Genomic DNA, 27,772 nt, shown 5'->3' with positions numbered 1-27,772 from the left:
GCATGGACTGCTGGATGTGTGTGTTGAGTTACAGCACATTTTGAGGAAGAGCAAAATTTTAATCTTTTCTTAAGACCACTGTTTCTTGTCTTCTAGGAGAGATGATCATATGTAAGGAGCCTTCCTACAAAATCAGGATTTGTAAGATTTAGTTAGAAGCTTTCTGCCATCAGACTGTCTAAAGGGGCTCTGCTTATGCCATCTAAAATTTCCTTTGTGCAGCAGCAAGGTATGCAAGTATTTGTGATTCAAATGTGTGTAAAGTGATGAAAACTTAGCACCAGGAGGAGCAGAAATGGGTTGTAGATCTTGAAATCCTAGATTCAGGGCTTTGACATCTTGTGTTACTCTTCAACTTAATTTTTTTTTTAAGAGTACACGGAGACCTTGCATGAGCCATCATGTAAGATGGTTTTGTTGGTGGTGGCTTTTTGCAACTACTTAAGCACATTTGGCATTTAAAATTTTCTCACAACTGCCCCATAAAATTTCCTTCTAAGAGAGGAATTTTTAATGCTAAAATATATTTTTTTGTTTCTCTAGTAACTTTTTACTTTTATTATTGAAGCAGTAGCCTGAAACCTTACAAAATTTTCTGAAACTAGAGTTTTACAGCAAGCATATGGTAGATTTTACATTTCATGAGGAAGGAAGAAGATATCTAAAAAAATCTAGAAATATCAATTATAAGGAAGCTACATCTAAGGTCCTAAGTGCAGATAGACTGAAGACTTCTAAGAAACTTTTTACCTTTCTGTGTAATTTTACATCTAATAATTGATGACATTGTCAAATAATATGCTAATATCAATGATATATTTTCATCAATTTTTAAAATGTTTGATTTTCTCTCTGAATGCAGTGGAGGCAGTTCCACTATGACATTTGTGTGTAATGTGCATTATTTCTGTCATGGCAGAAAAACAGCTACAGCAATTCTACAGCTCACAAAATCTTCTGATTTTCGCCTTTTCATTATATTTGGCACTGATTTGTGTGTGCATGGGATTCCTTAAAAAACTAGTTGTGAATATTTTAAAGATTGAATTAGTTTTAGTTCTGAAGGACCAGTGTCTGTTGGCTGTCTGTGGTAAGAAGGAAAGAAAAACACATACATGAAGCTCACTTTCAGAAGGTAATTGGCATTGCCAGCAAAACTAAGGCCTTATCAATTTTAGATAAGAACTGAAAACTTATGTATTATAAGGGTATTTTCTGCATGGCAGGAGAAAGTAGGGAAATCGCTGGATGCAAGATGGGGGGAAGCTGACAGACAATAAGGCTGTCTCCTTTTGCCCTGCAGGTAATGTAGCATGCATCAGGACTTTGCTTACTGCACAAGGTGTTCTCCTTCAGCACTAAATCTGCCAGCTCAGTAAATCCCAACATGCTTAATTATCCTGTTCATTTTTCTGGAATAGGAGAACTGGGAGAAGCACCTGGATCTGTCATGTGCTCCAAGTACATCTGCACAACTGTGACTGCTGCTGTAGAGGAGACTCCTTTCCATCAGCGTTGGGCACTTCTTGTTCACTGCAGCTGGGGGTAGCAGTAGGGTGTAGGGCTGCATGCAGTCACAGAAAAGCATGGTCCCTGTTTTGAGGTGTAGTCCTATATCCTGTTGAAACTCCTGTTAAGATCCTATAGCTGTCCAGTTGAAATTGGGCTCTTGAGAGAAAAAGATGAGAAGTTTTATCATGACTGAGTTTGTGACTGGAGACACAGTGTCAAAGGGAAGTGAACTTGAGCCCCTGACCCATTGGTACTAATGGCTGAACTGGCAATAAAATAAAATGGCTGTTCATGTTTTAGTAGCAGTTAAGACAAGAATTACTGGTCTCTGTTCATCTGTAGTTCTTCTTAAAATTATCCTTCCCTAAGATACTGGGGAGTGGAATAATAAACCAAGGCAAGGAATAAAACAAAGGCAATCCATAGCTGGATTCAGTTGTCCACTAACTGTGCTTTTATTTTTCTTTCTCTTCAAAACCCTTTTCAGGTTCAGCAGAAATCTGAGCAGTTCTTTCAAACCTTCACATCTTTCTAATAAACTAGTAATTTAACACTGCAATAATTTTTTATGTTCTGAACTGTCCCAGATCTATCATGGAATGATGGCTGTCTCAGACAGGCCCAATTTCATGGCCTCCAGGGTGGAGAGGTGACAGGGTCATGGACAATTGACACAGACTGTGATGCACAGTATTTTAGACAGAGCTCATGGCAGCTTTCCATCCTTAGGATGCCTTATATACCCTGCTAGTTTGTGTCCTTCATACAGAGATAAAGCATTTTCATATTTTTGACTGCTTCAATTTGAAATATTTAGGGGAAATGTCATCAGGGACAAAGATATCATTGTATATTGGTGCAAGAAATTTCTAATAATTCTTCCTCGTTAAAATCCTGATCTTTGTAGTCTTTTAGTGAAGTTCTGCTTTATTGTTGCCTTCACTGAGAACAGAGATTAGATCCTGGGAAGCAAGAATATGGATTAGTCTTCTAAGAGTACATTGCTCAGGGTTTCTTCCTCAGGTGTTGCATCTAGCTCAGGAAATGAAAGATAAACAGGGTAAAGCTCCACTGACCACGGCAGCAGTGGTAGTTATGTATTGATTTAATTGTTCTGTATAGCTGGCTGAAAAGAGATGCTTGAAACCATGTCTGAACAACAAAAAAGTGGCTTGTCATTCAGGATGGGACATAAAATCGTTTTAGTTTACTTTGTCTTTAGAGGTAAATGTTTGGGTTAAATGTGAGTGAGTAAGAGCATTGTATCTCATAGCTGGGAAGGTGGCCCATCTGAAACAGTTTCCATTGAGAAAATCTGCAGATAAAATACATTTTTAATAGTTGATGAGATTTAAAAAAATCGAATAGAATTAGAAAATTATTAAAATTATTAATCAATAGAGAGTCTCCTTTACACTGAGACACACGGTAATGTTGCTCAGTTTGCCTCAATACTTTCCTTCTTACTGTCATCATGAGCTTTACATGTCTACATAATTTCACACCATCAGTAGTGGCATCATCATTATTATTATTATTATTGTTGTTGTTGTTTTTACTATTATTACAGCTCTAGGTATGCTGGGAAGATCCAAGCAGCTTGCCCAGTGTCATATAGACTGTGAGAAAACTGCAGCTAAGAAAAGAATCGTGACGTTTTTGTTTCAAGATCTTACAAAACCTTCTGTGACCTTACTGAAAGGAAAATTTCTGGAACTATTACTTAAGACAGCATAATAGTTTTCCCCCTGGATCTTTTGGTACACAGAGTTATGCATTCCCTTCCTGCTGCTCCATGTTCTTTACAGGACTTGAGTCTTGCATGCTTTGCAAATGTAATAGTGCAGTACTGCAGGCAGCTCCCTTGTGCAGCAGCCAGCAAATCTCTTTTCTCCTGAATATCAAATGAAAATAATTCAGGCCAGTCTTCTTGTTTGGCCTGCTGGTTTTGTATGCAGACATCAAGTATTAAAACGGAAGCTGGGAAATTGTAGCACAGTCTGACTACAATTCCATGTGTTTTTGGAATGTGCTTTTGCAACCTGTGTTGCCTAATCACATCTAGGTTATATAATATGTTGATACATGGATTCAAAATCAGTTGATACTGTGTTTAAAATAAAAAATGTGTTGCCTATTGACTCATGGAAATTTCCATACAAAGCAAGCCAATGCATTTTTAAGGTGGTTTTGCAATGAGATTTTGAGCTCTGTGTTGTCCTTGCATTTAAGAAATATGAAATAATTCACAGGCTGAGTACTTTGTAAAGGAATCCCCAGGTCAGTACATCTTAGGCCAGATTTTGCTTCAAACCTTGGCCTACAATGCCTATGCTTTGTGTTTGCTGTTAGATATATTCATGTGAAAGCACAGGTCTCTTTATATAATGGTACATGAAAGGTGAACTTTGTAAGGAAAGCGTATGGAAAGATTAGGTTTTTTTGTTCTTTGATTTTATTTCTTTGCAAGATACTTGCCTATATGTTGTGAAAAAGGAAATTATTTTATAAGATAAGAACACTGATGAGATTAGTTTAAAAATCAGGTTATTCTTTCCTCGTTTTACTGTTGATACATGGCTTGAGAGAGAAAAAATATTTAGAAGACACTTGGAGAAATCTTTATGCAAAAGACAAGATGTAGGCTGCTGATTGCTAGGCATGTGATATAAATAAGCTTTAAGTGAAATAAATATGTGAAGCCCCATTAAAGTTGAAGATATTATCTAGAGAGTTTTAAAGTGATTTAAAGAGTAGTCCTCTCTCATCTCTAGGTACTTGTAATATGAGAGAATGAAATACTTAATGTTCTAAAAAAAATAAGAAGGGGCAACATTCCTCTCTCTTTTTTTAGTCTTCCTTTTCCACATTCCTATATCTCTCTCTATATATTCACAGTATCTCTTAACATATATAGGTCACCTTTAGTGTCAAAGAAAATAGCGAGCAAGTTATTTAAAATACACGTTTAGGGGTGGAATTCAGTGAAGCGAGTTCTCATTAAAATACATGGGATTAACCCCCAAAATGTCAAAATGGGACAGAGCTACCAAACATCAGCACACTATTAGAAAGATGCCTAGCCTTCCATACCCACTGCCTATTTCTTTGATGCTTAATATGTGAATTCCTTCCATCAGTGATGTCATCAAATAGAATTAATTTTTACCCATTTTTTTGTCTAATGGGACTATGCTTCTAAAAAGCTGTAATCTGGTGATTCTCTGAAGGATCCTAATGTTCTATTTGGAAATCTGAAATAGACTGAATTCTTTTCTTCAGCTATTCATTTGTGTCTCTCAAATACCTGACATTTAGGATGTTTGCCCTAATTTAGTTAATTAAGGTTCTCAAAGAGCAGGACTCTACATCTGTATTCCCCAAAAAAATGCCATGGAAATCAAAGATTGCAACCTGAGGAATAACATTGAGGAGCAGTGTTCCTCAAAGCAAACGAAGTCCATCTTAGCTAACAGCAGCTCTGCCAAAATTTTGCCGTTCAAGAAGAGTAATCAGATACTCTGCTGTGTGACATCATGTGAATGTTAGTGTTTTACTCACAAGATAATGTAATTTTTCTTTTATTAATGATTTGCTTAGTATGTCCTTGCAGAATAAGATTTTTTTATTCAGTTTTTTAAGCTTTGACAAAAATAACACTGGGTGTGTGAGGTCATATTTGGAACTCTAGAAAGCATGTTTAAACCTAAACCGTATTCTTCTCTCAAACGTTCTACCATGTCAGCTATGAGTTTAACAACAGCAATATGCTCTGAAGACTGTAAGTTATTACTCTTTTATTTGCATATCTGTTACAAACATGCTCATCTTTTTTAAATAGTTAATCCCATTTTGAAGGCTTTGATGACTGCTTGCCATATACCAATAAGTATTAAAGTGTTTGTCTGCTATTTAAAATAGGTGAACTTCACAAAATCCCCTAATGCATAGGTCATTTAAGGAAACTTTTCTTACATATTTTATAACACTAATCCATTATGAAGGGGACTTCCTACCCTTTTAAATGACCTTTTATCAGGGTGTGTTGTCCTGCCATCACTGCTTCTGTCTTTTAGGCAGTAGGGCACATTTAAATATTTTACAGTCAACTCAAAGACAGTTACTTCATGAAGTATAAAAAGACATATTTCACTATCATTTCCCCGCTGTTGTTAACTGTGACTTTTCTAGGTAGTTCCTAATCCACTGGCACACAAAATACAAAGGGTTTGTTTAAGCTTTTGCTGAAGTACTTTAGGTGAATGTTTTTTGTTTAATATTGTGTAGAGCAGATGATATTTGCTCGCTGGATGCTACCTCTCAGCTCAGACCTTAAAAACAACAGATTAGATGCACAAACATTAGAATGTGCTAATGTGTTCACAGTGTTCATTTAATTGTAGCCTTTGTTACCTCTCAGTAAGTATCTGAGAACTAGACTAGGAAAAAATCCCTACAGGGACCCTTATAATACACTGCTGTAGAGTTTCACTCACCTTTGAACTTGATTTCCAAAGATTTGTGTGCTAGATTCTTTTTGCCTAGTACTGGTGACTGTTGGACTTTTTTCTTTCTTGAAGATCCTTCTTTTTATATCCATGTATCTGAAAGAGTGCCTGGAGATTATAAAATATTCTTGGTCTACATCCTGGATTTTAGACTGGGCTCTTCTCTGGAGAAGTATTTTTGTATGTTAGTGTAACATTCACTAGTATGACATGTTATGTTTTAAAGAAATACCTCCTAGTGCCAAGGAAAATGAATCTATTTAGATGGTGTTTCTTAGTGTCTCAGTAGTTTCTTAAACATAAGGACCCTAAATTAGAGGGTTATTAGGAAGCTCTAACAAATACTTTGTTCCTTTGTTGTTGCTAGAAAATGAGCAGTGTGGTATTAACTGGATTTTGCTTTACTATGAGCTTCCTATTTGAAGTATTCTGAGGAGGGAACAGTGCTGTGAAACTGACCTCAGTTCAATTATCTTGACTTATAAAAACACAGAAAATTATCACCATCTTTGAACAGATTATAATAATGATCTGGTACAATATTACAAACTGCCTTGCCTAGAGTTAAAACACAATGAGTTGCTCTTGAGTTTCCAGTGCTCTGGCTGTTTATTCTCCTTCGTGGCTGGGAGGTTCTCTGTGTTCAGCACATCATTTGTACAATTTTTAACGTGCTTTAACTTGTCATCGATACACTGATAGCTTGCGCTGTAACCGGAGAGTTATCCTGGGCCCCTCTCTTGTCCCCACCCAAAAAATTCTGTGGGGCCTCTGACAGATCTACAGTGGCAGGTTTAAATTAGATGTCTGAAATGATTACTGCTATTGGCTGCCTACCCTGCCTCTCTGACAGACGTTGCTGTCTCAAGGCTGGCAGGACTGATCTGCATGTCAAGCACAGTAGTTTCCAGTCCAGCGTATTAAGATAAACCACAGACAGAAATCATGTCCAGAGCAGTCGGAGGCGTGAGGTAATGTGTCAGAGTTTTGGAGCGTGGTTTGTAGATCAAGTCCTACTTGGATCTCAGATGCAAAGCACCTTTTGTCAGAAAAGCCAGACTCAACCATCAGTGGTACTCCAAGCCCAGGTCACAGCTGGATGTGTGCCTGGCAGGTGGGCACTGCTCAGGTCTGTTGATTCAGTGCATACCAGGTGGGCTAGACTGAGCTTCTTTTGCAAAACTGTGTTTAGGAAGGGACAAGCATGGTTAACTTCTCAAAGCCAGCTCTGTCAAGAGGACTCCAGGCTGTGTGGCTTCACCGAAGCCAGTTGTGTAGATGTGAAGACAAGCCCTTACTGTGACACCTGGACACCCAGGCACCATCAATCCTCCCTGGGTGCCCCACTCTAGTCTTTTTCTCCTCACCATGCCAACACTCAACTTGGGTCAGGTGGTCCCCCTGACTCAAGCAGACCTGTCAGAAACCTCCTTAGTTTCTCTGTCTCTTTCCAGAGGAGTGGCTGCAGATGGATGTGAACTGCAGCTGATGTTGGAGAAAGGCTGTGCCATGTCCCCCTGTTGCGGTGTGTTGTAATGTCCTGTTTTAAACTTCGGGTCCCTTCCCCAGGTGTGGCAATACCTCTCTCCCTTCCCACTCGCCCCCTTGCTGAGTGAGTCCTGTCAATCAGGCTTAACATTCCAGGAAAGCCGTCGTGTGGTTGGTCAAGTTCAAAAGATGCCCCTATGCCCAGAGGTCATTGGCCTGTCTGGGTGTCATCTTCCCCTGAGACCCTGCCCCTCCCACCTGGTTGGTGGCTCACCTGTCCTTTCCCTACCCCTCCCCCAGAGCTTAAAAGGTCAATCAGACCATGTGCTCGTGATTCTGTTGGAGCTGTTACCTGACATTCAGACCTCTGTGACCATGGAATAAAGCTCTGGATATAACCGTCCAGCAGAATCTGTCTCCTTCCTCCTCACCATCGCCTGAAGCCTTCTCTCCTGAGGTAAACAGGGTTCCTAACAAGCCTGGACTTGTTCAGTGCCCAGCTGCAACCTCCAGCAAGCTAAAGGTGTCTCTGGGGTGATACACCACAGTTTCTGCCTTTGGCCCAGCAGCAAGGGTCAGACTGGCCCAGGCACAATCTACCCGGTAATATTGGGATTCATATTCCAACATCCCCCCAGCTGTCACTGGGAAGCAGTGCCAGCAAAAAACACTCAATTATGGGGACAAGGTTCTCCAGCTTGTTTTTATTTTTGTTCTTGTTGGTTATCACATGCAGTGTAGTCATGGCCTGGACTTGTGAACTAGAGCCTCTGTTTATATTCAAGTTTTGCATTGTGTTAGGCTTGGGTCTACTTATTAGGTACTTTTTGACTTAAACACTCAGTGTATCTGCAAAGTTGAGTGCAGATTAGGGAAGGGAAGTAATGTGCTGTGCTTGTCTCTGCTATGAAGGTACCCAAGACAATGCATGGTGCAAGGAGAGAGTCAACGCCATCCAGCATCATGTTAATAGTCTGTTCATGTTAACAGCCTGAAATGAACTGTCCTAAACACACTGGCCATTTTTAAACGATACTGTTGCAAAAACAGAAATATCTAAGTGGTAGAGATTTCTATGCAATGCCTGTATCAGAGTTTTCTGCACAGTGTGCTTTGTAAGCACTTTGGCCATGGAAATAGTTTAATAATCTTGATTAAATACCTGCTAGGTGGTCAAATATGTTGCTGATGCTTAAACAAAATCTCATCATTGTAGTTTGAAATAATCTTTTTAAAACTATGCTGAACAGGTTGCTAAATGAGGCATTCTCAAAGCATAAAATACTGGATCTCTGTTCACATTTCTTCTTTGTGTCTGTCTGTCTGTCTCGTGCACTTGATGTTGGGAGCACTTGGGGAAGGACGAGGTGCACTTGGTGGTCGTAGTAATGGCTGAACTTGGCTGTGCCTGGAAGTGAAGTGGAAATCTTGTGTGAAAGTGAGGGGGAGCAGAGCTCACACCTCCCTTCCCCTTCCCCACATCTGCCTCTTCCCCTGCTGTCCCAGTATGGCTCGGGCTGTTGCTCTGCCCGTGGTACTGCTGGAGCCTCACAGTGTCTGCGCCTTTGAGTTATTGGGGAGTGCTGCCAGAGACTCCCCTGATGCAGACAATAAGAAGATAAACGATTTTTTGTTTTGTTTGGGGGGTTTTCTTGGGGTTTTTTTTAAACAGTTTTTATTTCCATAAAAGCAGAAGATAATTTCTTGGGGCATAGAAAAGGCACTTCTGTAGGCTAGGGGCATTCTTCCAGCTCAGCGTCACAGACCTGCTGCATGCAGTGAAAATGAGAGGGATTCTCCAAGGTATTTATTGTGGAAAATATTAGGCAAAACAAAGGAATACCAGCTCCACTGTATGGAAATGCATATACTTGGAAGTCTGCACTACAGTACATACCTGAGTGGAAGTGTTCATGGCAACTGGTAAAAAGGAAGAATTAAAGACAGGTAGAAAGGACTTATTTTGTTTATTTTCTTTAAAAGGCTTAGCCAAAAAAACTGTGGACTTCTGGGAAAAATACTAAGATGAATAGAATGTATGACTCATTTTTAGATAGAGATGAATAAGGAGGGAAGGGTTTAGTAAGAATTGATACAAGACAGTACTAGTTTGTAAAAAACTTGGTCCATGCTGTATGGTGCAAAACACTGAGAGCTATCAATTTCCCTGTAATCTAGGTATTATTTTGTTTATATTTTTATGTGAACCCTAAGGCACGTTGAACTGAGTTAGACACTTCTTAGATAATTGGACTTTAGTTAAAATTGCTTTTAAAGTACAAAATCTAACAGTGACAAGGTATTTACTGCAGGAACACGCAAATCTTCGCAGGTGTGGATCAGAGAATATGATCCAGGTGATAACAGACTTCTCATTACTCACATTAGTGTGCATTGCACAATTCAAATACCACTGAGAAATGAAAGAAGAATGCTGTTGTCCATGGAAATCTGAACTCCTGTTACAGTGGAAACTCCATAATTGTCCTGCATCTTGACACAGAGTAAATACATTAATTTCTCTTATATTTTCTGCACATTGCGCTTAGGAAGACATGAAAAAAAAGGTACTGTCATCAGTATTAGGTTGATATCTGAGCAGCCACCTGTAACAGTATACTCTTGCCTGCATTATGCATTGCTTTTATGAAAAGTCCAGTTCTCAGGTCTTCTCTCAGACCCTTCCTGGATTCAGTAGCATTACAGCATTTCAGATGAGAATGGTATTTGTTCTGTACTTCAGTACCTCCTAGAAGAGCTGACGTAAAACAGCTCCTGCCCTACAGGGGTCACAGGCTTAATGTGACCTAATTAAACAACAAAATACATAAGGAGAACTCTTTTCCCCATCAATCAGACCATATTATCCAACCCCAGATAATCCTTGGGTATTGCAGTAACTGTTGTGTGTCTTCATCTGGGCCTAGTTTTAGTGAAAGCTCCACAAGGCATCTGTGAAGGGATATGATTTAGTCTGTATTTCTGTGGATTCAAAGTTTTATGAAGTTGCCTGATAAAATGGTCTTGTCTTGAGCTGTTTGTCAAGCAAACAATATTCCAAAGGAAAAGCAACAAACTGCTTCAGTAATGTGATTTTTTTATTTTATATTCCTCTACATATGCAGTACTCTACAAACCTAGTAAGTGGCACTGCTTGTGATTATTAAAGATTTCTTAAGATGAACACCAACTAAGATAATTTTAAAATATTTACCATAATTCAAGAATTCTTTGAATTATGATTAAGGAGGATGAGATGTTAAGAAAATCTCATTTGCATACACCCTTCTTACCTGCACTTGCCCATGATAATGACATTTTGCTTGACAAAAATTATAAGGTACATGCTTAATGTATCTTTAACAGTCTCCTCATGTAATTTCTCAACTGAAAATGAGAGTGTCATTAGTTGAGTCACCAATGCTCCTTCCCCCCTTCCCCATACTTGACTTGGAAAACTTTGCTGGTGCATGTAGAGGAGGGCAGGCAGCTCCTGTGGGGTCTGTCAGGGCAGACACAAGGCCCTCCCAAGATTTCTGGAAACCCATCCGTCCTCACAGGTCATTTCTTCCCATCAGGTGGAATGAGTGTCTGTGGTGGTGCCATGTCCTTCTGTCTGGGGGCTCTGACCCAGGTGGAGCCCTGGGGCAGTGCCCAGACTGTCACTTGCTGGAGCTGTGACTGGCACTCACTGGCCCCAGTCCCTGTGCCGGGGAGTGCCAGGCACATGCTGCTGGAAGGAGGTTTCTGCAGAAGCCTTGTGGCTGGAGAGGGTGTCAGTGGGCTTTAGGATGTAAAGAATCTTCACATGAATGAGGAGAAGGAGACACAGTTCTCGATTTCTGTTGAGAAGTCCTGGCATTTCAGTTCTCTGTGGGCATAAGCAGGCAGAGCACTGCCAGTCCAGGAAACGCAAGTGGATGGAAGGGCAGAAAATGGAACTCCCTATTTATACTGCCTTGCTGTTTTATGGGAAGGTAAGTGATAAATAGAACAAATAATTTATGACGGTGGCAATAGAAGATCCTTTCCTTTATTGGCTTTTCTGTATGTTGGCAGAACTGGCAATTTGTGTGAGCTTGGCAGTCTTTGAGATCACCTTGGAGAGGCTTTGTCCATTAGTGATGAGTGCTGTGATGGGAACTGTTGTCTCATTCCTGAGGGGACATGCTCAGGGCTGCTGCTGGTCCCCAAGGTGAAGCTGTGGAGAATTGCTGTGTGGACAGAATGGTGGCTCAGTGACAGTGACTCTCCTGAATTTAGTTTCCAGTGTTGATAAAAATTCTTCTCTTAACGCCCCCATGGCCCCTGGGGGGGGATTTTTCTCTTTATTTTCACACCAGAGACAGGTATATGCTGTGAAGAAAGATCACAGGCAAAACTAGCCTCATTGACCAATCTCAAAATAAAGGAGCTCTTTTGTTTACCCCCACGATGTCTGGGGTAATTTTATTCAGGCTATTAATTAAGGTGAGCTTTGTGAAAAGTCCTAATGCCCTGAACTGGTGAACTGAGCAGTGGATTTCGCTACCTGTGTTCAAGAATATTATGCTTGCTTCCTTTAGCTGCTGACATAAATAGTAACTCGTTAAAGGGCATAGCTCCGGGCTTTGCCTTAAGAAGTAGATGAAAAGATAATTGCTGGATAAGCAAGCGAGCATGGGGGACTGTAAGAGTAAATGAGACTGGTTGTGAACCAACAACAATCTTCTTTCAATCAGCCTGGTTTTAAGGCTGTAATCTCCCCTGGGCAGAGGAGGTCCCTGTCCCCATGTTGTGTGGCTCTGGGAGCAGCCTCGCTCCTTGTCCTGCGTGAGGCCGTGGGCGCTGAGGACGGGCCTCTGGCTGTGCCTTACGGCTCTGCTCTTACCCTGCATAAAGCTGATCCTCTTTCATTCCTGTTGGTGTTCTGCTTGGCATTCTTTTTCTGAAGTGCTTTTTTGTTTTGTACAGACCTATTTATCCCTCCCTTCCCTGCACCAGTGGAGGTTTATTAGATCGCATGGCAGCCTGCCATCTTCCTTATTAACCAAGCTTTTTCCCAAATAAACATGCTCCTTGTATGCATGTCTCCTATTTATGATTTACTTCCCATTATAAAGCTACAATCTACAATATTAAAAATAATACACAGACAGATGTTTATGAGAGGCTGAACAGGGTTTTATTGTACTGACTCTGGTATTTGTGGTTTATATTTCTTTAATCTCTAGTGAAGTGTGGTTCCTCCCACCCTCCCCATTTTACTGCTTCTGCCTCTTATTAGCCTTATAATAGGTGATGGTGCCCTTTAAACACATTTTCTTTCAGGCTCTTACATGCTGCAGTATAAGCAGGAGTATGAGGAAGTATGATGATGTACTTAAAATGGTGTCTTTATATAAGAAATTAGAAGTTAGGCCTTTATTCTGGAGATCTAGATCCACCCACCTTGAGGCAAAGAGATCCTTACCCTCCATTTCCATGACTTCAGCAGGGCATTTGATCACCCTCTGCTGGCTGAGCTGCCCGAGCAGCTGCCAGTCTGCTGGATTTTGGGAGAGTGCCTTTCTGCCCTGGTGGAGTCCCAGCCATCACTTGGGATTTCCCTTTGTGCCTCTGAAGCGTGTTACTACGGTTTGGTCACAACAGTTTGGAGTCACTGGCTGCATAGAGAGTTCTTTGGTTTTTATTCGAATGGATGGAAGAGAATTCTGCCCCTGGGTCAGATAATCATCTCAGACCCGTTAAATAAGCAGCTGTGACATGCATCATAACAGTGGCCTAAACCACCATATTTTTTCAATATGACACTTCTTCGTTGCTTTTTTTTCCTTGGCCTGTGGTTGGGCTTACATTAGAAAAACAAACAGCACTTAGCTATAATTAAAAATGCCCTACGGTAAGTGGGATGACAAAACAATGGGAATGCTGTTCATATGGATGAAGTCAAGTGTAAATGAAGTCTAAAAGAATTAAGTTGAATGCAAGGATAAAATTATCTTGTTGGCTAGGCACAGAAAGTATAAAATAAGCCTACCCAATAAATCAGATCTTGCATTTCACAGTAAAAAATCAGATCAGGGTAGTTTTTTTGTATCATGAGGCAAATCCATCTTTTGCTGTAGCAACAGAAACATAACCTTCAATTAATTATTTGAAACTATTTGAAATGCAGTATATTGGTAATTGTAGAGAGTTTTATGCATTCAAGCATATACCTTGAACATGTGTGCAATATACTTATTTATACTACTTGCATTCAGTTTCTAAAAATAGGAAATGTTCATAATAGTATCCTTAGAATTTCTTTTTTTTTCAAGATAGTCAAGTTCTACCTGGAAGTATGTTTATTAAAATTTTATATTGAAGAACCACTGTATCATATAGTTATTTTTAAAATATGCTCCAGACATAAGTATGAACATAGTAAGACATAATTATAAGAAGAATTGATATTTTTCAACCTCCAGTAGCTGTTGTCTTGCTTCAGGTTTAGCTGTAGTCAGAGCCTTGCTGACCAACCGACTGATGTTTCACTAATTGCCACTTGAAAATGAAAAGGGAAACTGTCTAGCTTTGAAACATTATTCATGAAAGAAGGATCATGCTGGCACGTTGTCAGAACAGGATCTTTCCCCCCTGTCTTGTCTAGACAGGCCAAGTACAAGACTTTGTACTGAAAAGGTCTCTCTGGTGTGTCATTAGGCACAGTGGTTTAGTCTGGACTGGTCTGGATTCCCTGGTCGGAGCATTTTGAGGTCACTCCTTGTGTTTTGGTACAGACCTCTGCAAGTTTATTTCAGTTTGAAAATACTCTAATATTTGCTTTCTACTACTTCCCTCAACCTCACTTTGATCCATTTTGCTTTACAAGGAAGGGTTGTTCTCTTGTTTTAGGAAAAGCACTGCTTAAATGCATTTACTAAGCAAACTAATTTAAAGTACTGAAATTTTGTTCACAAGTTGCAAATACCAGATGCTAAGTATATTCTATGGTCAGAAATATCTGTATTCTCATTGGATAATCTCTTTAATTAATTTATCTTATTCCTGCAATACATTTTTTCTTTGAATATTTCTTTCAGACTTCAACAGAATGTGATTATGCAGACTAAGTTTTGCAAATTTCTGTCCTCCATTAGATATTGTATTTTGTTAGATTTAGGTGTTACTTTTGCAGATGTGTGAGTGAGAAAAAGCGGAAGCCCCATGGATATGCAGGCACTGCTCAGCACTAACCAAAACATCGTTGTGACATCAGCACTGTCCTACAACACTGTCCAACACTGATTATTTGGATCACAAATCCAAATAGCCACCACAGGGGTCTGCTGTGAAGAAGGTTACCTCCATCCCAGCCAGGGCCAGTAGAGGATGACTGCTTCCTTGGCAAATAGGTTAGGTAGGAGACAGAAGGCAATGTGATTTTTGACAACATGCCCCATTTTCAAATCAACACAGAATTCCTGTGGTATTGTGAGCAATGTTCCAGTCAATGTGGGCACAACAAAAAGGGGACAAGAGGCCTCATGACACTTTTTTTCAAAATGCACCTTCACAATGGCTATTTTCACATGTGTGAGGGAATGAGGAAGTAGCCTTAATATTCTACAGGAAAAGTTGATTTAGTCTGCTTTTTGATTCTAAATTTCAGTGTGGTCTGTTATCTATGACAACCCCCCCACTTCACCTTAAATCACAAATCCTTACTTCTGGTTAGTCCTCTTATGATAATGTTAGTTAAACCCCAGAACCTTTAAGACTTTAATGTAGCTATGAAAAATGTAATGCTTCGTCTAGTCTTTTGTGTGAAAACTGTATAATCTGATGGCAAACAGACACTGTGAGCTCTTGGCTTTAACTGCTTTTGACTTGACATCTTGCTTGAGCATTTTACATCAGCCATGGGGGAAGCATGGAAAGCATTGCATTAGGACTCAACACAAAGGCACAGGAAAGCAGTAAAAGCTAGCCAAAGTAGCATGCCACATATTCTAACTGCAATATGGTGATTGATTCTTTCTAATAGAAGCATTATGTTCTTTACCACTCCAACTTTACCCTGTGTGATATTCTTCCTTTAATATACCTGGGAAGTTTGAATCCTTTCAAGATGACTCTTCTAACCTTCCAAGATAGCTTTGTTCATTTCTTGTTCCAGATTCTTCAGAAATGAGTCCTAAAGCATTGTAATTATCAGGTTGCTAATATTGAGCCTGGCTTTTTAAGTCTCCTTTCCAGAAGTAATTGTTAATGACCTTTTCAGTTCCATGGGTTTCAAAGGCTTACTTCATTTGGCTATGATTTTTTTATAGTCTATACTCAGAAGGAATCTATGCCCTTCAATGCCTCTTCAGTCCTTTGTTGTTGCAGAGAAGAACATAGTAACATACATACAGAGGAAAATAATTTGTTTGTACAGTATTTTATTAATAGGTTAGGGACTGCAGGGTTGGACTGAAAAAAAGCTTAAATTTGAGGACCTCATTTAGGCAAATACTTATTTTATAAGTACTCCTTCCACCAAGCAAAATAGATCTGTTTTTTTCCCCTGCAGGAAAGGCTTGTTTTCCTTGCTTTTCATACCTTCTATTTATATTCCTAAGTAACTTTTTATATGTTACACATATTTATGCATACAGTTTTTTATTGCAGCAGGCTCTTGCTGTTATGTATACCAAAATATCATTAATACTCTTGAAAAGTGTTCAGAGTGAAGTCTGCAAATTGCTTTTATCTGTAAAGCAAATGAAAAATGAGAATGAATTCGCTCCCTTTCTCAGTTTCTTTTTCCTCTCCTTTGCTATTACGGTGCTTGCATTATGTAACAGACGTGTGAGTAAGTGTCACACCTCAGTAACTGATGTAGGGACCTTTTAGAATTGGAGGTCCTGCTGTCTCAGTTCAGACTAAGTTAAGATTAAAGCAAAGTCTTTTGCTGATGCTGTTGAAGATGAACAAATTCTGCCTCTTTGCTGGGAAGGACCAGGAATCATCTCTCTGAAGCAGAATCAGCCAACCCATACTGCAGTGTTAGGGAAGGCCAAGGTTCTGGGACTGGCATTCCTTTAATAAACTGCCTGTGAGAGTTTCTAATTCTGTCTGCTTTGCCTCTGCTTGTGAATGGCAATCACCAGAATTTGTCAACATACTAGTAGTGTAATCATTAAATTTTAGTTTGTCTTGATACAGTGTGTTCTCTGTTCTGTACAAGTATTTTACTTTGGAGCAATCCTAGTGAGAAAGCTTTTCATAATTGTGTGTATATTTTTGTGAACATTTCCTAATTTCATCTCCAGTACTTGCTATAAAGTATACTTGGTCTCATAGGAATTGTTCTCATGACAGAATCCTATTTAGAGGACTGTTCTCCTTTTTTTTTTTTTTTTTTTTTTTTTTTTTTTTTTTTTTGTAAAAGAAAAGTGTAAAAGCTACACCATGCCTGCATTTAGCATTCAGACATCTTATAGGCATTTTAGAAGTTTACTAACTTATAAAGAACACTAGCATGTGGGATTTTAATGTGCAGACACCAAGTACTTGACTGTAATTAGGTGGGAGACTGGCAAATTGGCTTTGGGAAGGTAGTTAAGGAATAATTGTCCGTGTCTGAACAGGATTGTTCCTGGTTACAAACTATACTGTTGCCTTACAGCTGATGGCAAGATTTTTTTTTTAATGTGGGACAATTATTATTTTTATTAATAGTGCTGTCTTGCCCCAGATATGCAAGGTGCCACACAAACATATATGAGAACACAGTCTTTGTCCAAAGTGAACTATACTCAATATGAGCTGCAAAAAATATTGCTTATTATTGAAAAAGGTGCATTTTTCCAAGTGGCAAATCTGGTTTACTAGTGGTTTGATTCTGGTGATCAGAAATATGTCACATATATATTTATACATGTGAGGACAAAATTGTTTGTGCTGGTGTTGAATTGCCAGAGACCCACCCACCATTATAGCATCTACTTGGAAAAGATTGTCATTTTAGCACTGAAGAAGGGTGGGCATCAATTTTCTCACAATTTTTTCTTTTTTTTGTTCCCTTTTTTTTTCCCTTTCAGAGTGCAAATTCACCTGCGCCAGTGGTAAATGCTTGTATCTTGGTTCACTGATTTGTAACCAACAGAATGACTGTGGGGATAACAGTGATGAAGAGAACTGCCTGCTTGTAACAGAGCATCCACCTCCAGGCATCTTCAGCTGTGAGTATTGGCTCCTTGTGTGCATCCATGTATGTCAAATATGTCTGGCTACCTCAGAAATCAGTCTTTTTGGAATCTTGATCTGCAGGATGATATCAAGGGAGTATGAGACAGAAAGTAAATAATATTTTTCTCAGAACTAGCAGGGATTTGTGATGCACTTTCCCCAGGACTCTAAATGTGTTAATTTTTAGTTATTCCAAGGAAGTTTGTGCTATGGACATTGTGGTTATAATCATATGGATCATACGTGGCCTCTGAGAAAGCATAATTAAATATTTGTTTTCAAGATTCTACAAAATATTCTGTGCTCTGTGTAAAAGTCTTTATATGCTAATTAGACTATCAAGAAAATTATAATTTTCTGTTCATAATTCCTGTTAGTTTTATTAGTGCTGAGATCAGCATCATTTGGTAGGTTACTGACCTTTGATATATTTAAAATATCTTTAGTTACTGTTCTTCAGTGCATAAATATTGCACACAGAGTTTATCACAGGAATTGCTTTCTTAGTGCTTTGTCCTCAGTCGTGTCTACTGAAATCAAACTTTGCTTTTGCTTTTGTTTCTTGTGCAATTATTTATTTTTGAACTACAGTTCAGCTTTCTGGATGGGTGATACATTTTTCCGGTACAATAGAAGTATGTCATGTTACTTCTGCTTTCCAGACAGTTTTGTTCGGCCCATACTGACATCTCTCAGTATTCTATTTCCCTTCTGATTGTAATTATATCTTAGGAATATCTGTTTTGTTATGCTGTTATTAGTAATAGCAATTATGAGCAGCATGTGTCTGTAATTTTTGTAATTAATGCATGGGGCTATAAGCAGGACAGAAGATGGAGTCAGGTGTTGGATGTCTGTCCTCCTGCACCCTCTAACCTCCAAGTGAACATGTTCCTAAATGCTCTACTCTAAATCATTTAAATCTTGTTCTTTCTGTTACTTTGGTACCTCTGCAGTGATTTCAGCGGCTTTGAAATAATAATCACCTATGTGTTCTTTTACACTATTTCATTTTATTTTTGTTTTGTTTGGTTTTGAGTGGAACTCTTTCCCAAGTCCCAGACAAGACATAGGCTTTGGGGATGCGTCCAAGTCAAAATGTCACGTTTGCCCATAAGGCTGAGTTTTGAGTTAAAAAAGTTAACATTTTATTATTTATTCATGCAAAACTTTTAAGTATATCTGTAAAGTTCAAATAGAGGAGTTTTTTTTTTTTTTTTTGACTGGGTTACTGTACAGCTCTTCTCTTAAACCAAGCTCGCCACAACTGTTTGTCCAAAAGGTGGCCACAAAACTCGCAGTGATAGCAGGTGGAGGGAAGGGCTTTGGTGATGAGCAGCAGCTGTGGCATCGCAGGTGGTGGCCCTGCACAGCTGCAGTGTGATGATGGCACTCTGTGAGTTCCTAGGTGGAGCCTCTTAGGTGAAACTCCCAAACCCTTCTTTATCCTGAGGTCTGACAACGAGGGCAACAGTGGTTTTGCAGTATCCCTCTGTGCTGGTGACAGTCTTGCAGTAATCAAGTATCATCTTGGCACCTTCTCCTCAAAAGCCCTTTGGACTCTATAAATGGTTATTTGCTTGACCCAGGATCTACAAAGTTCCTGCTCTTCCCCTAAGTCCCATCTATCCCCTCTGGTCTTGCTGCAGATCATGAAGACAGGCCTGCCTGGTCAGCTGGCAAGTCATCCCCCTAGCCTCCAGTGACATGAAGTTTGTGGTGACCAAACCAAAAAAAAAAAAGTGCCTGTGAAAAACCTTCAGCAAAAGGTTCCGTACTGCTTTCCTGAGAATTGCAGTTGGTGTGTTTCATGATCCTGTCTCTGCAAAATCGTGCAAGTTGGCAGCAGTTTTCTTACTTTTAAGTGGACTTGGAGAAAGGCAGTCAGCTTTCTCCTCCAGTCAGCCTTTTACAGCTGTGAGGGCTGTTACCACCCATCCATGGGTGTTAAAAAACACCCCAACAAACAAACCCACCCAAGTTCATCCATATGAATTATGTTTCCTTAAATCTGTTAGAGTTGTTCATTTTCTATGACTGCTTCTAAAATATGGTGTCCAACAGGCTTAGTACTTGAGATCTCCCGAGTAGAGTCCAAGTGGAAGAGGGGTAATTATATAAACAGTCTTATTATTAAGTCTTTCAAGAACCCTATTTGCTGGTTTTGCAACATCATTGGAAATGAGGAGTTTGTAGAAGAAATACTGGATGCATTGCTGGGAGGATTTGGAAATGTTTTATTTTTTGCTCACCTGGTGGCAGGTAGAGCAGTTCATTATTTGTTGCATTTGGGGATATTGACAGGGTCTGTACTGTTTTTTTGCAATAGGGACTGTGTGAAAAGTGCTGTTAAATAAAGGGACTTTGGTTTTAAATATAAAAAAACAAACAAATCCCAGTGAAACAGGATCCTAATGGTGAAACAAAGAGAAAAAGAAAATCAAAGCCAGACAGAAAAATAATACAACCATAAACTCTATTTAAATTATATTTTTCATGTTCTGGCTATTAAACAGACTACTACATGGTAGAAATCAGTGCCAGTTGGTAATAGGAAACAAGATTATTATGGACACATCAGTTGTGTTGGTTTATTCCAGCTTTGAAAAAATGTTTTTAGAATACTTGCTGAAGTGAGGTCCCCAGGCCTTAGAGGGATGACATGTTGAATTAAGAAATGTGTGCATGCTTTTGCTCAATGATTTTAATGGGAATCCCTACCAGAGTACAATAGAGTGTATGCTCTTGAAATGTCCCAGCTGAGCAGGCTGCCTTTCAACACAGAAGTGCATACATTCATTGCTCTCTCACTAGTAACAAGACGGTAACACAGCTCAATAAGAAAAAAATTAGTATTAACAAAAAAAATCACTTGAGGAATGTTACACCAGGTATTTCTTTCTAGTTAGTGTTACATATAAGCTCTGTTCTTGCATCTTCTTGCTTGTGTGCAGTTCTTAAATGGGAAAGAAACTGTTGAAAGGAGCCACTTATTAGTTTGTGCTGGTTAACATCTAAGCAGGGTATCCTATTTCTTCCTGGGACTGCCCTTGTCTTTACCTACAGCATATTGTCACTACAAGCAGTATGCCTTCCCCTCTGCTGTTTGTTCAAAGAATCCCTTTGTTGTGCTGTATTCAAACCTTCTGTTTTCCTGTGATAGAAAAAATAGCCAATGTCTAAATAAAGAAATTTTCATATGAAAGTTTTGCTTTAGTTTATTTAAGCAATATGTGCCGTGTTAGTGGTACCCCATATTTCCCAGCTGCTGAAACATTTCTCATTTGTGTTCTTGCCAGCAGCCAAATCCAGAATGTCTTGTTGGAACTTCTTGTTCAGTTTACTGAAGTTGCATGGGCAATGGCATAGAAAGATTTTATTTTTGTGGGTGACCTGTTCCCTGGATCTCATGATTATAGGAGATGCTATCTTACTGTTAGAGGAGTTCGCATCTCCCAGATCTGGTGTTCCTCTCTCTTTGCCATTCTTATATGGCTCCAGTGTACTAACTGTTAATTTAGTCTTTTAAATCATGGAATGATTGGGGTTGGAAGGGACCCTAAAGATCATCTAGTTCCAACCCTCTTGCCATGGAAGGGACACCTTCTGCTAGAACAGGTTGCTTTAAAACCCCATCCAACCTGGCCTTGAAGACTCCTAAGGACAGGAGCACTCACAGCTTCTCTGGGCAACCTTTCCCAGTGTCTCACTACTCTCACAGTACAGGACTTCTTCCTGCTACCTAATCTAAAACCTATTCTCCTTCAGGCCATTCCCCCTTGTCCTATCACAACATGCCCTTGTAAAAATGTTGCTGCTGAACTCAGTGTCTCACATGTGCAAAGGAAAACAAAAAGTGCATCTCTGAAGCCCTTTGGTTGTCTTAATTTTCCTTTGCTGACTTATAGGTAGGGCAGCCTTTTGCTGCTGCGTGGGCGATTCACTCTGTATAGCACAGAGAAATTGGAGGACAGCTGGGAAAATCCAAGGTGTGTCAGAGTCTGATTTTAGATGACACAAGCTGCAATCCAGCAAGTTGATCAAAATACATGCTAAGGCATTTAAGCTGAACATGTTAAGGTAACAGCTTGCTTGATTTACACCAGGGTGCAGGTTTGGTGATGCATGTTGAAGCACACCTCCCCTCCTCCGTGAGGACACCCACTGCTGCTGCATCTCTCCCTGCAGCTCGCCTTGTGCAGAACCCATGGCAGCTTTCAGTGGGGCTACTTGTTTTTGTTTTCATCAGCTGTAAAGGCTTATCGATTGAGATAATGGAGATGACTGTTCTTTTAAGACTGCTTGGAGGTCAAGGGTGTATTTAACAGCACAAAGCCATGACAGGAAAAATGAGGCAAAGAGTAGGATTTTAAACATTGCAGACTTGGCCTTGGCAGCAGCTTGCCACTCCATGTGACCTGGAGAATTTGGACTCCAAAGAACTGAAACAATGTGCCTGCATCTAGAAGGACGCAGTTCATTTGCTTGAGCATTTCCCTTTGTTTCACAACAAATGATCAGCCTGCCTTGTCCTGCTAAAAGTAAATTAGATTTTGAAATGGGAAGTGTAGTCTGTTGTCTGCAGACTGCAGTATCCAAGTCATGTCTTATTGAGAAGGGTTGTGGTGGTGGAGATTTTAGGGTTTTTAATTGTTTGGTGGAAAACAGTGCAGGTAGTTGTCTTTGCTGTGATCTGTATGTGTTTGTGGGTATATCAAACACAAATATTGACATGCTTGAGAATTTGCAGAAGAATAAAATAAGTGAGAACAAATCCTTCTTGTCATGTGCAAATTATGTCTACATCAAATTTCAAGTTGACAGCATTGATGGAGGTGATGTGTCATGGCTGTTTTGGCATAGAAGAGCTTGCTGTAGGAGTTCATTTTCCTCTGCAAGGTAAAAAAACCCAAACAAATCAAATATATAGCTCTCCCTTTCACCACCCCCACCTACTGCTGTCAGCTCTGAGCTTTGTAGGGATCTGCAGGGGGTTGGAGAATGATTCTGTTTTAAAAACAAAAAGCTCAATCAAAGGAAAATATTTTGTTTAAAGAGACCTTTGGCATCCCCCTCTGACTGTGACACCGAATTTGCGCTGATAAAAACAACTGCTTAGATTTACATTTTGATTGTGCTTCTGCTTTCATGTGTGCCGGGCTGTCCCACTTCAGGTGAAATTTATCCATTTCTTTAAATATTTAGCAGTCTAGCGTTGATGTTAATGAAAGTCTGGCACTGCTATTTTGAGCATTGCAACAATGATAGTAATTTTCAGTGTCAGATTACTGCTTCTCGGAGGAAAAGGGAGATGGGAGGAGGGAAGAGCAGGAAAAAAAAAAATTGTTTCGGCTCTAATAGAGTTTGTCATCAGCCTGGCTGTGCCAGACAGATGGATCATGAATACTGTCTAGACGCTCTCTGCCTGAGTGGAGCTGTGGTCTCTGAGGACAAGCAGTGAGACGCCGGCTTAAGTGACTGGGGAGAGGCAGGACGTGCTCCCCTCTCGCAGATAGCGAGCCGGGCTGGGCCTGCCGCCGGCCTGGGGCCGCTCAGTGCCGGCCTCAGCCGAAACGGGGCTGTGGGGGGCTGTGGGGGGAAAGGAGAGGCGTGTTGGTACGGTGGGATTGATTTCAGCCGCCTCTGCCCAGGGACTGCGGGCTGGGCTAGCCGGGAGTGTGGATCTCGGGAGGAGGGGCATTGGAGTCCGCATCTGGCCATAAAGAACACGCTGTAAAAGAGTGCCGGTCACCTGTATTTATCAGCTGCTTTAGCCACAAAAGTGACTAAAGTATACGCTGGAAAATGCTGACTTCCTTGCTTACGTTTTCTTTATTTGCCCCTTGCTCAGAAGGATTCATCTGTTCCCCTAGCCAGGGCTCCCAGTGTCCCCGGCTGTTGGGATGAGGTTTCATGAGGCCGCCTTTGGAAAGGAGAAGCTGTGGGTAAGCAGGTGAGACCCACAGCCTGGGGCACATCTTGTGCTGTTTAGTGATCTCTCGTGCTGTTACTTGTCCCTTCTCTGTCACCAAGCACAGTTAATGATAAGGAAATTTTTCATGTAGATGGAGCAAAAAATATTTTTTGACCAGCAGAGTTTTAACAAAAACTCAATTTGAGACATATGCTAACTTATTTAAAATCAGGATGTTCTCTGGGGTTCAGATTGCAGAATAAATAATAGTACTTTGGATTTCAGTTCTGTATGTATGTCATTAAATACTAGACCGATATTTTTATTTAGAAAACCCAATTGGTTTTCAGCCTATAGTGCAGTCTTGTTTCTTGAAGTGCTATAATCAGGTTCTGTGCTTTGTTCTGAAATATTTTCCCCCTTGCATATTTTTAAAGCGCATTATGGAACGTTAGCAATTATATGATCTTGAAAATTTGGAAAAGAGCAAAACATTAAAGTGACTGTTGTATATAATTTTCTTAAAATTCTGTTTTTTAAAAAATACTGTATTCCCTGGCTTTTAATAAATGAAATAGAATCCTGGTCCCATGAATGCTGTAACAAAACTGCAGTGGAAGTCACTAATGTTGGAGTTTACCTATTCTTCCCCTAAGGCCTGACACTGTGAGTGACTTGGACAAGCCAGACACACACACACATATGTGGCCAATAACAACCATGAAATGTGCTGGTACAAAATTAGGTGTTTGCATCTGCTTATCAACAGGGCTAAACTGGGCTCCTGGTAAGGAATTTCCATTTCACAAAGTTTACAGCTGAACATTAATCACATATTTATGGTTAAAGAGAGAGAGAAAAACTCACAATACTGTGCAGATAAAAATGTGGGAATCTCAGTAGCTCTGAAATGTTATTTTGTTCATTCTCAAAGTATGTAAGTCATTTGTATCACATTTAATCAAGATGTAGAAAAAAAATGTTCTTTAAATTTGTTTGTGTTTGCTCTTCATGCACATTTCATTCACCCTTCCATCAATTCCTGTCAACTTTTAGGAAACTTCATCCATTACTAAATGTTACTTCTCAGAATGATCATGTTGGGTGTGATTTCTCCTGTCGCCTTTTTTGGCTACTGATTTCTTACAAATGCAAATTGTAAGCTCTCAAAGTATACTTTGTGTAACTATTTTATTACTATGTGTAATAAAATCTTCATTCAAAGACTGATTTTTATGTCTCTTAGAAAGTGATTAAGCTTCAGGTTGGAAATCTCAGAGCAGAACTGCCAGGCATGATGGGACTTCGTATCTTACAGATACACTTGGCTCTTAAAGTCACCAGAGCTCCTCCTGGACCTTTGTGAGCCTGGGAAATGACCTCTCACACACTCTGAGGGCATTCTTTGTACACACTGGTCCTCCACCAGAAGTGCATGGTAGCATAAACATCTCATCAACGCGGGTGTAAAACTCAAGTATGAAAGCCACAATGCAGTCTCATACCACAGGCAAGATGCTCCCCTGGAAAGAGAATAAACTGAGAGACAATTATTTTGAGACATTATTTCACATACACCTAGTAGGTGCTTGAACACAACATCAGAAATCATTTAGGTTGTGACTGAGCAACTTTTGTTACTTTTATTTTGAGTCCACATTAGTAAGTGTTGTCCATTGCTGCCCTTCCCTGCTACATTTTCATTTGCAGGGGTCACACTGTACTGTGCGCTAGACAGCTAGGTTTGCTTAGCTAAACCTCTGTAAGTTTTAGATGCAGTTCTGAAATCTTGCTGTGTGAATTTTACAGCCACAGTTTTCCCCATGATTCATTCAAGTCACGTTGGTTATTGCTGGTAAATACTCCTTAGGAGGAGCACGGCATTTGTGCTGTTTGCACTTGGCTACTACAAGCCTGGAGGAGCCACTGGGACCTATTTCTTCTGTACAGCATTAGATGCTGTTCAGGTGCTTAGGCAGAATGAAGATAAATTATATTTTCTTATAGTTTAAAGTGTTTTGTTAAGGTTTAATGAAAAATAATGTTTAAAAAAATCCTCACAAGAAAGGGACATTAAGTTAGACTAGATCACCTTCCTTCTCTAAGAATGTTGCAGACTGTGATGTTTGATTGCTTTTTATTCTGCAGATGTGTATCTGACCATTATCTCCAGAAATTCTTCATCTCCCTGATGAAATTACCCACTTTAACTTTTCCTAAGCAAGCTCATCTTCTACTTCTGCTGTAAAGTAACAGCTTTAGAGATTAAGGTGAATTGGGAGTTTACGTCTAAGTTCTGGTATGGATATATGCACACTGAAATATTTCTGACTGAAATTTCTATGTAAATTACCAGCATCATGCTCAAAGAAATCCATGCTTTTCTGTGATCTCTAAAATGGTCTGTGTTGTGAGTGAAATTATGTTTTTCATACCATGTAGTGTTTAACCAAAGCATGTTGCTTTGGTCATTAGTGTGTAGCTATTTTTCTCAGACTGGAAAGCCTGAGAAATCTTTGTGCTCTTCATAGTTTTGCAAGTGCTTGAAAGTGGCACAAGCCACTGTTGCCTCCTGTGGTTGCTCCCTCACTTTCTCCTGTGCAAGTGTTAGTGCAGGCACACAGGGGTTGGGTTGGAGACTGGTCTGGTTCTGCTGAGCTTTGAGAAATGTGCACTTTGCTTTGGCTGGTGTTCATGTCCTTGATTCTGTTCTCAGCTCAGCTCTGCAGACTCTTGTGCCTGCACAAAAGAAGAGGGAGATACAAGGGGCTCTATTCAGTTGTGGCTTATCCTAGAATGGTTTAAGGTTTCTGTACCTTAGTCCCTGCCCCTCTAAAGTACATGCTAATAGACCTTTCCCTGAATACAAAAGTGTTTGGGAATTAAGAACTAACAGTTGCTTTCCCCCTTTTCCATAATTCTGAAAATCTCATTATTTGTCACTCTTTGTAATAGAAAAATGAAATAGAAGAGTGAAGTACAAGACTGGATCTCTTGGGACCATCCATGGGCTTGGGCTCTTTTGGACTGAACCCAGGGTAGTACAATGTAATATACCATTTTGGTATATTACTTGGTTATCCAAGTGCAGCTCGGCTTAAGTCATAGGGCTTTATTGGAATAATGCTAGCTTGTTAAATGACTATATAGGAACAGCTCTCCTGGGTCAGATCAAAGGCCCCTCTAGCTCACCGTCAAACCTAGAACTATTGCAGATGCTAAGTGAAAGAGTAAAAGCTAATTAGATAAACAGTTCTGCTTTTCCCAGTAAACCTGATTCCTTGGAGAAATGCTTCACTGCTTTGCATGAAGAGCATGGGGCTTATGTCCTCTGGAGAGAATTTAGCATTTAGAAAGGGCAGAACTGGGGTAAAGAGAAAACACCTCATTTCTGAAGTGTGAGAATAAGCAAAGATCCACCAACCCTTCACTAACCAGTAGATGTGTGGGCACCGTTGGCTTCTTCTGTATGCAGAGCATACTTTTCATATTGAGGCATTCTGAATGTAGGACACGAGCTAGAAGGTGCTGAATTCATGTCAGCTGGGTCTATTTGCCTAGGTATTTTCACTTATTTTGTGAGGAACATGGACTTTTAGTTTCTCTAAGTTTACTGTTTTTTTTCTGAGGGATGTTGTGGGTTTTTTTAGTCAGGATTTGTGGACTGTGTGTCAGCTTTATAGTTAATGGTGAACCAAGTTCATCTGGCAGGCTTAAATTTGTCTTGGCTGTTTAAGAAAACAAATGCACTCACAAAGCTGCACGTAGAAAACACAGTTGTCACCTGTGACTGTGTAGCACACAGGCATCAGATACCGTGGGTGTACACGTGTATCTTAGTGCAGGCTTGGGCTTATTTTTGTTTTCTATACATGTAGGTTGTGTGCAAACCTAAGGAGTGAATACAGACTGGTTAGAGTTAAGAAAAATACCAGCAACATGAGAAATATCTATAATCAGCTTCTACAAAAACACAAATTGGTATTTCTATCTTTGTTTAAAAACAACTGTTCTTTTAATTACAGGTTAAGGCTTAAAATCATGACTAAAAGAGGATTTCACATTCTATTTAGACCATAAATGAGACAGTGGAACCAATTCTTTATACTGAGTTACTGTTAGGAGCTAACAGAAAACAGATCAGGACAGT

The 27,772-nt window shown here is 39.8% G+C and overlaps 1 protein-coding gene across 2 annotated transcripts in view; it reads left to right on the top strand.

The window, feature by feature from the left end:
- The window catches only part of LDLRAD4 (low density lipoprotein receptor class A domain containing 4), a 285,488-nt gene that overhangs the window by 119,579 nt on the left and 138,137 nt on the right, over positions 1-27,772 (top strand). For both annotated transcript variants that reach the window (XM_058043242.1, XM_058043335.1), the window contains exon 4: positions 17,561-17,701. In XM_058043242.1, the coding sequence (XP_057899225.1) occupies positions 17,561-17,701 (141 nt within the window). The remainder of the gene's footprint in view (positions 1-17,560; positions 17,702-27,772) is intronic.

This window comes from Melospiza georgiana, chromosome 1 (genome assembly GCF_028018845.1).
Source record: "Melospiza georgiana isolate bMelGeo1 chromosome 1, bMelGeo1.pri, whole genome shotgun sequence".
Taxonomy (NCBI): domain Eukaryota; kingdom Metazoa; phylum Chordata; class Aves; order Passeriformes; family Passerellidae; genus Melospiza; species Melospiza georgiana.
Note: the sequence above shows the minus strand (reverse complement) of the source record. Positions and strands in the feature narration are given on the sequence as shown.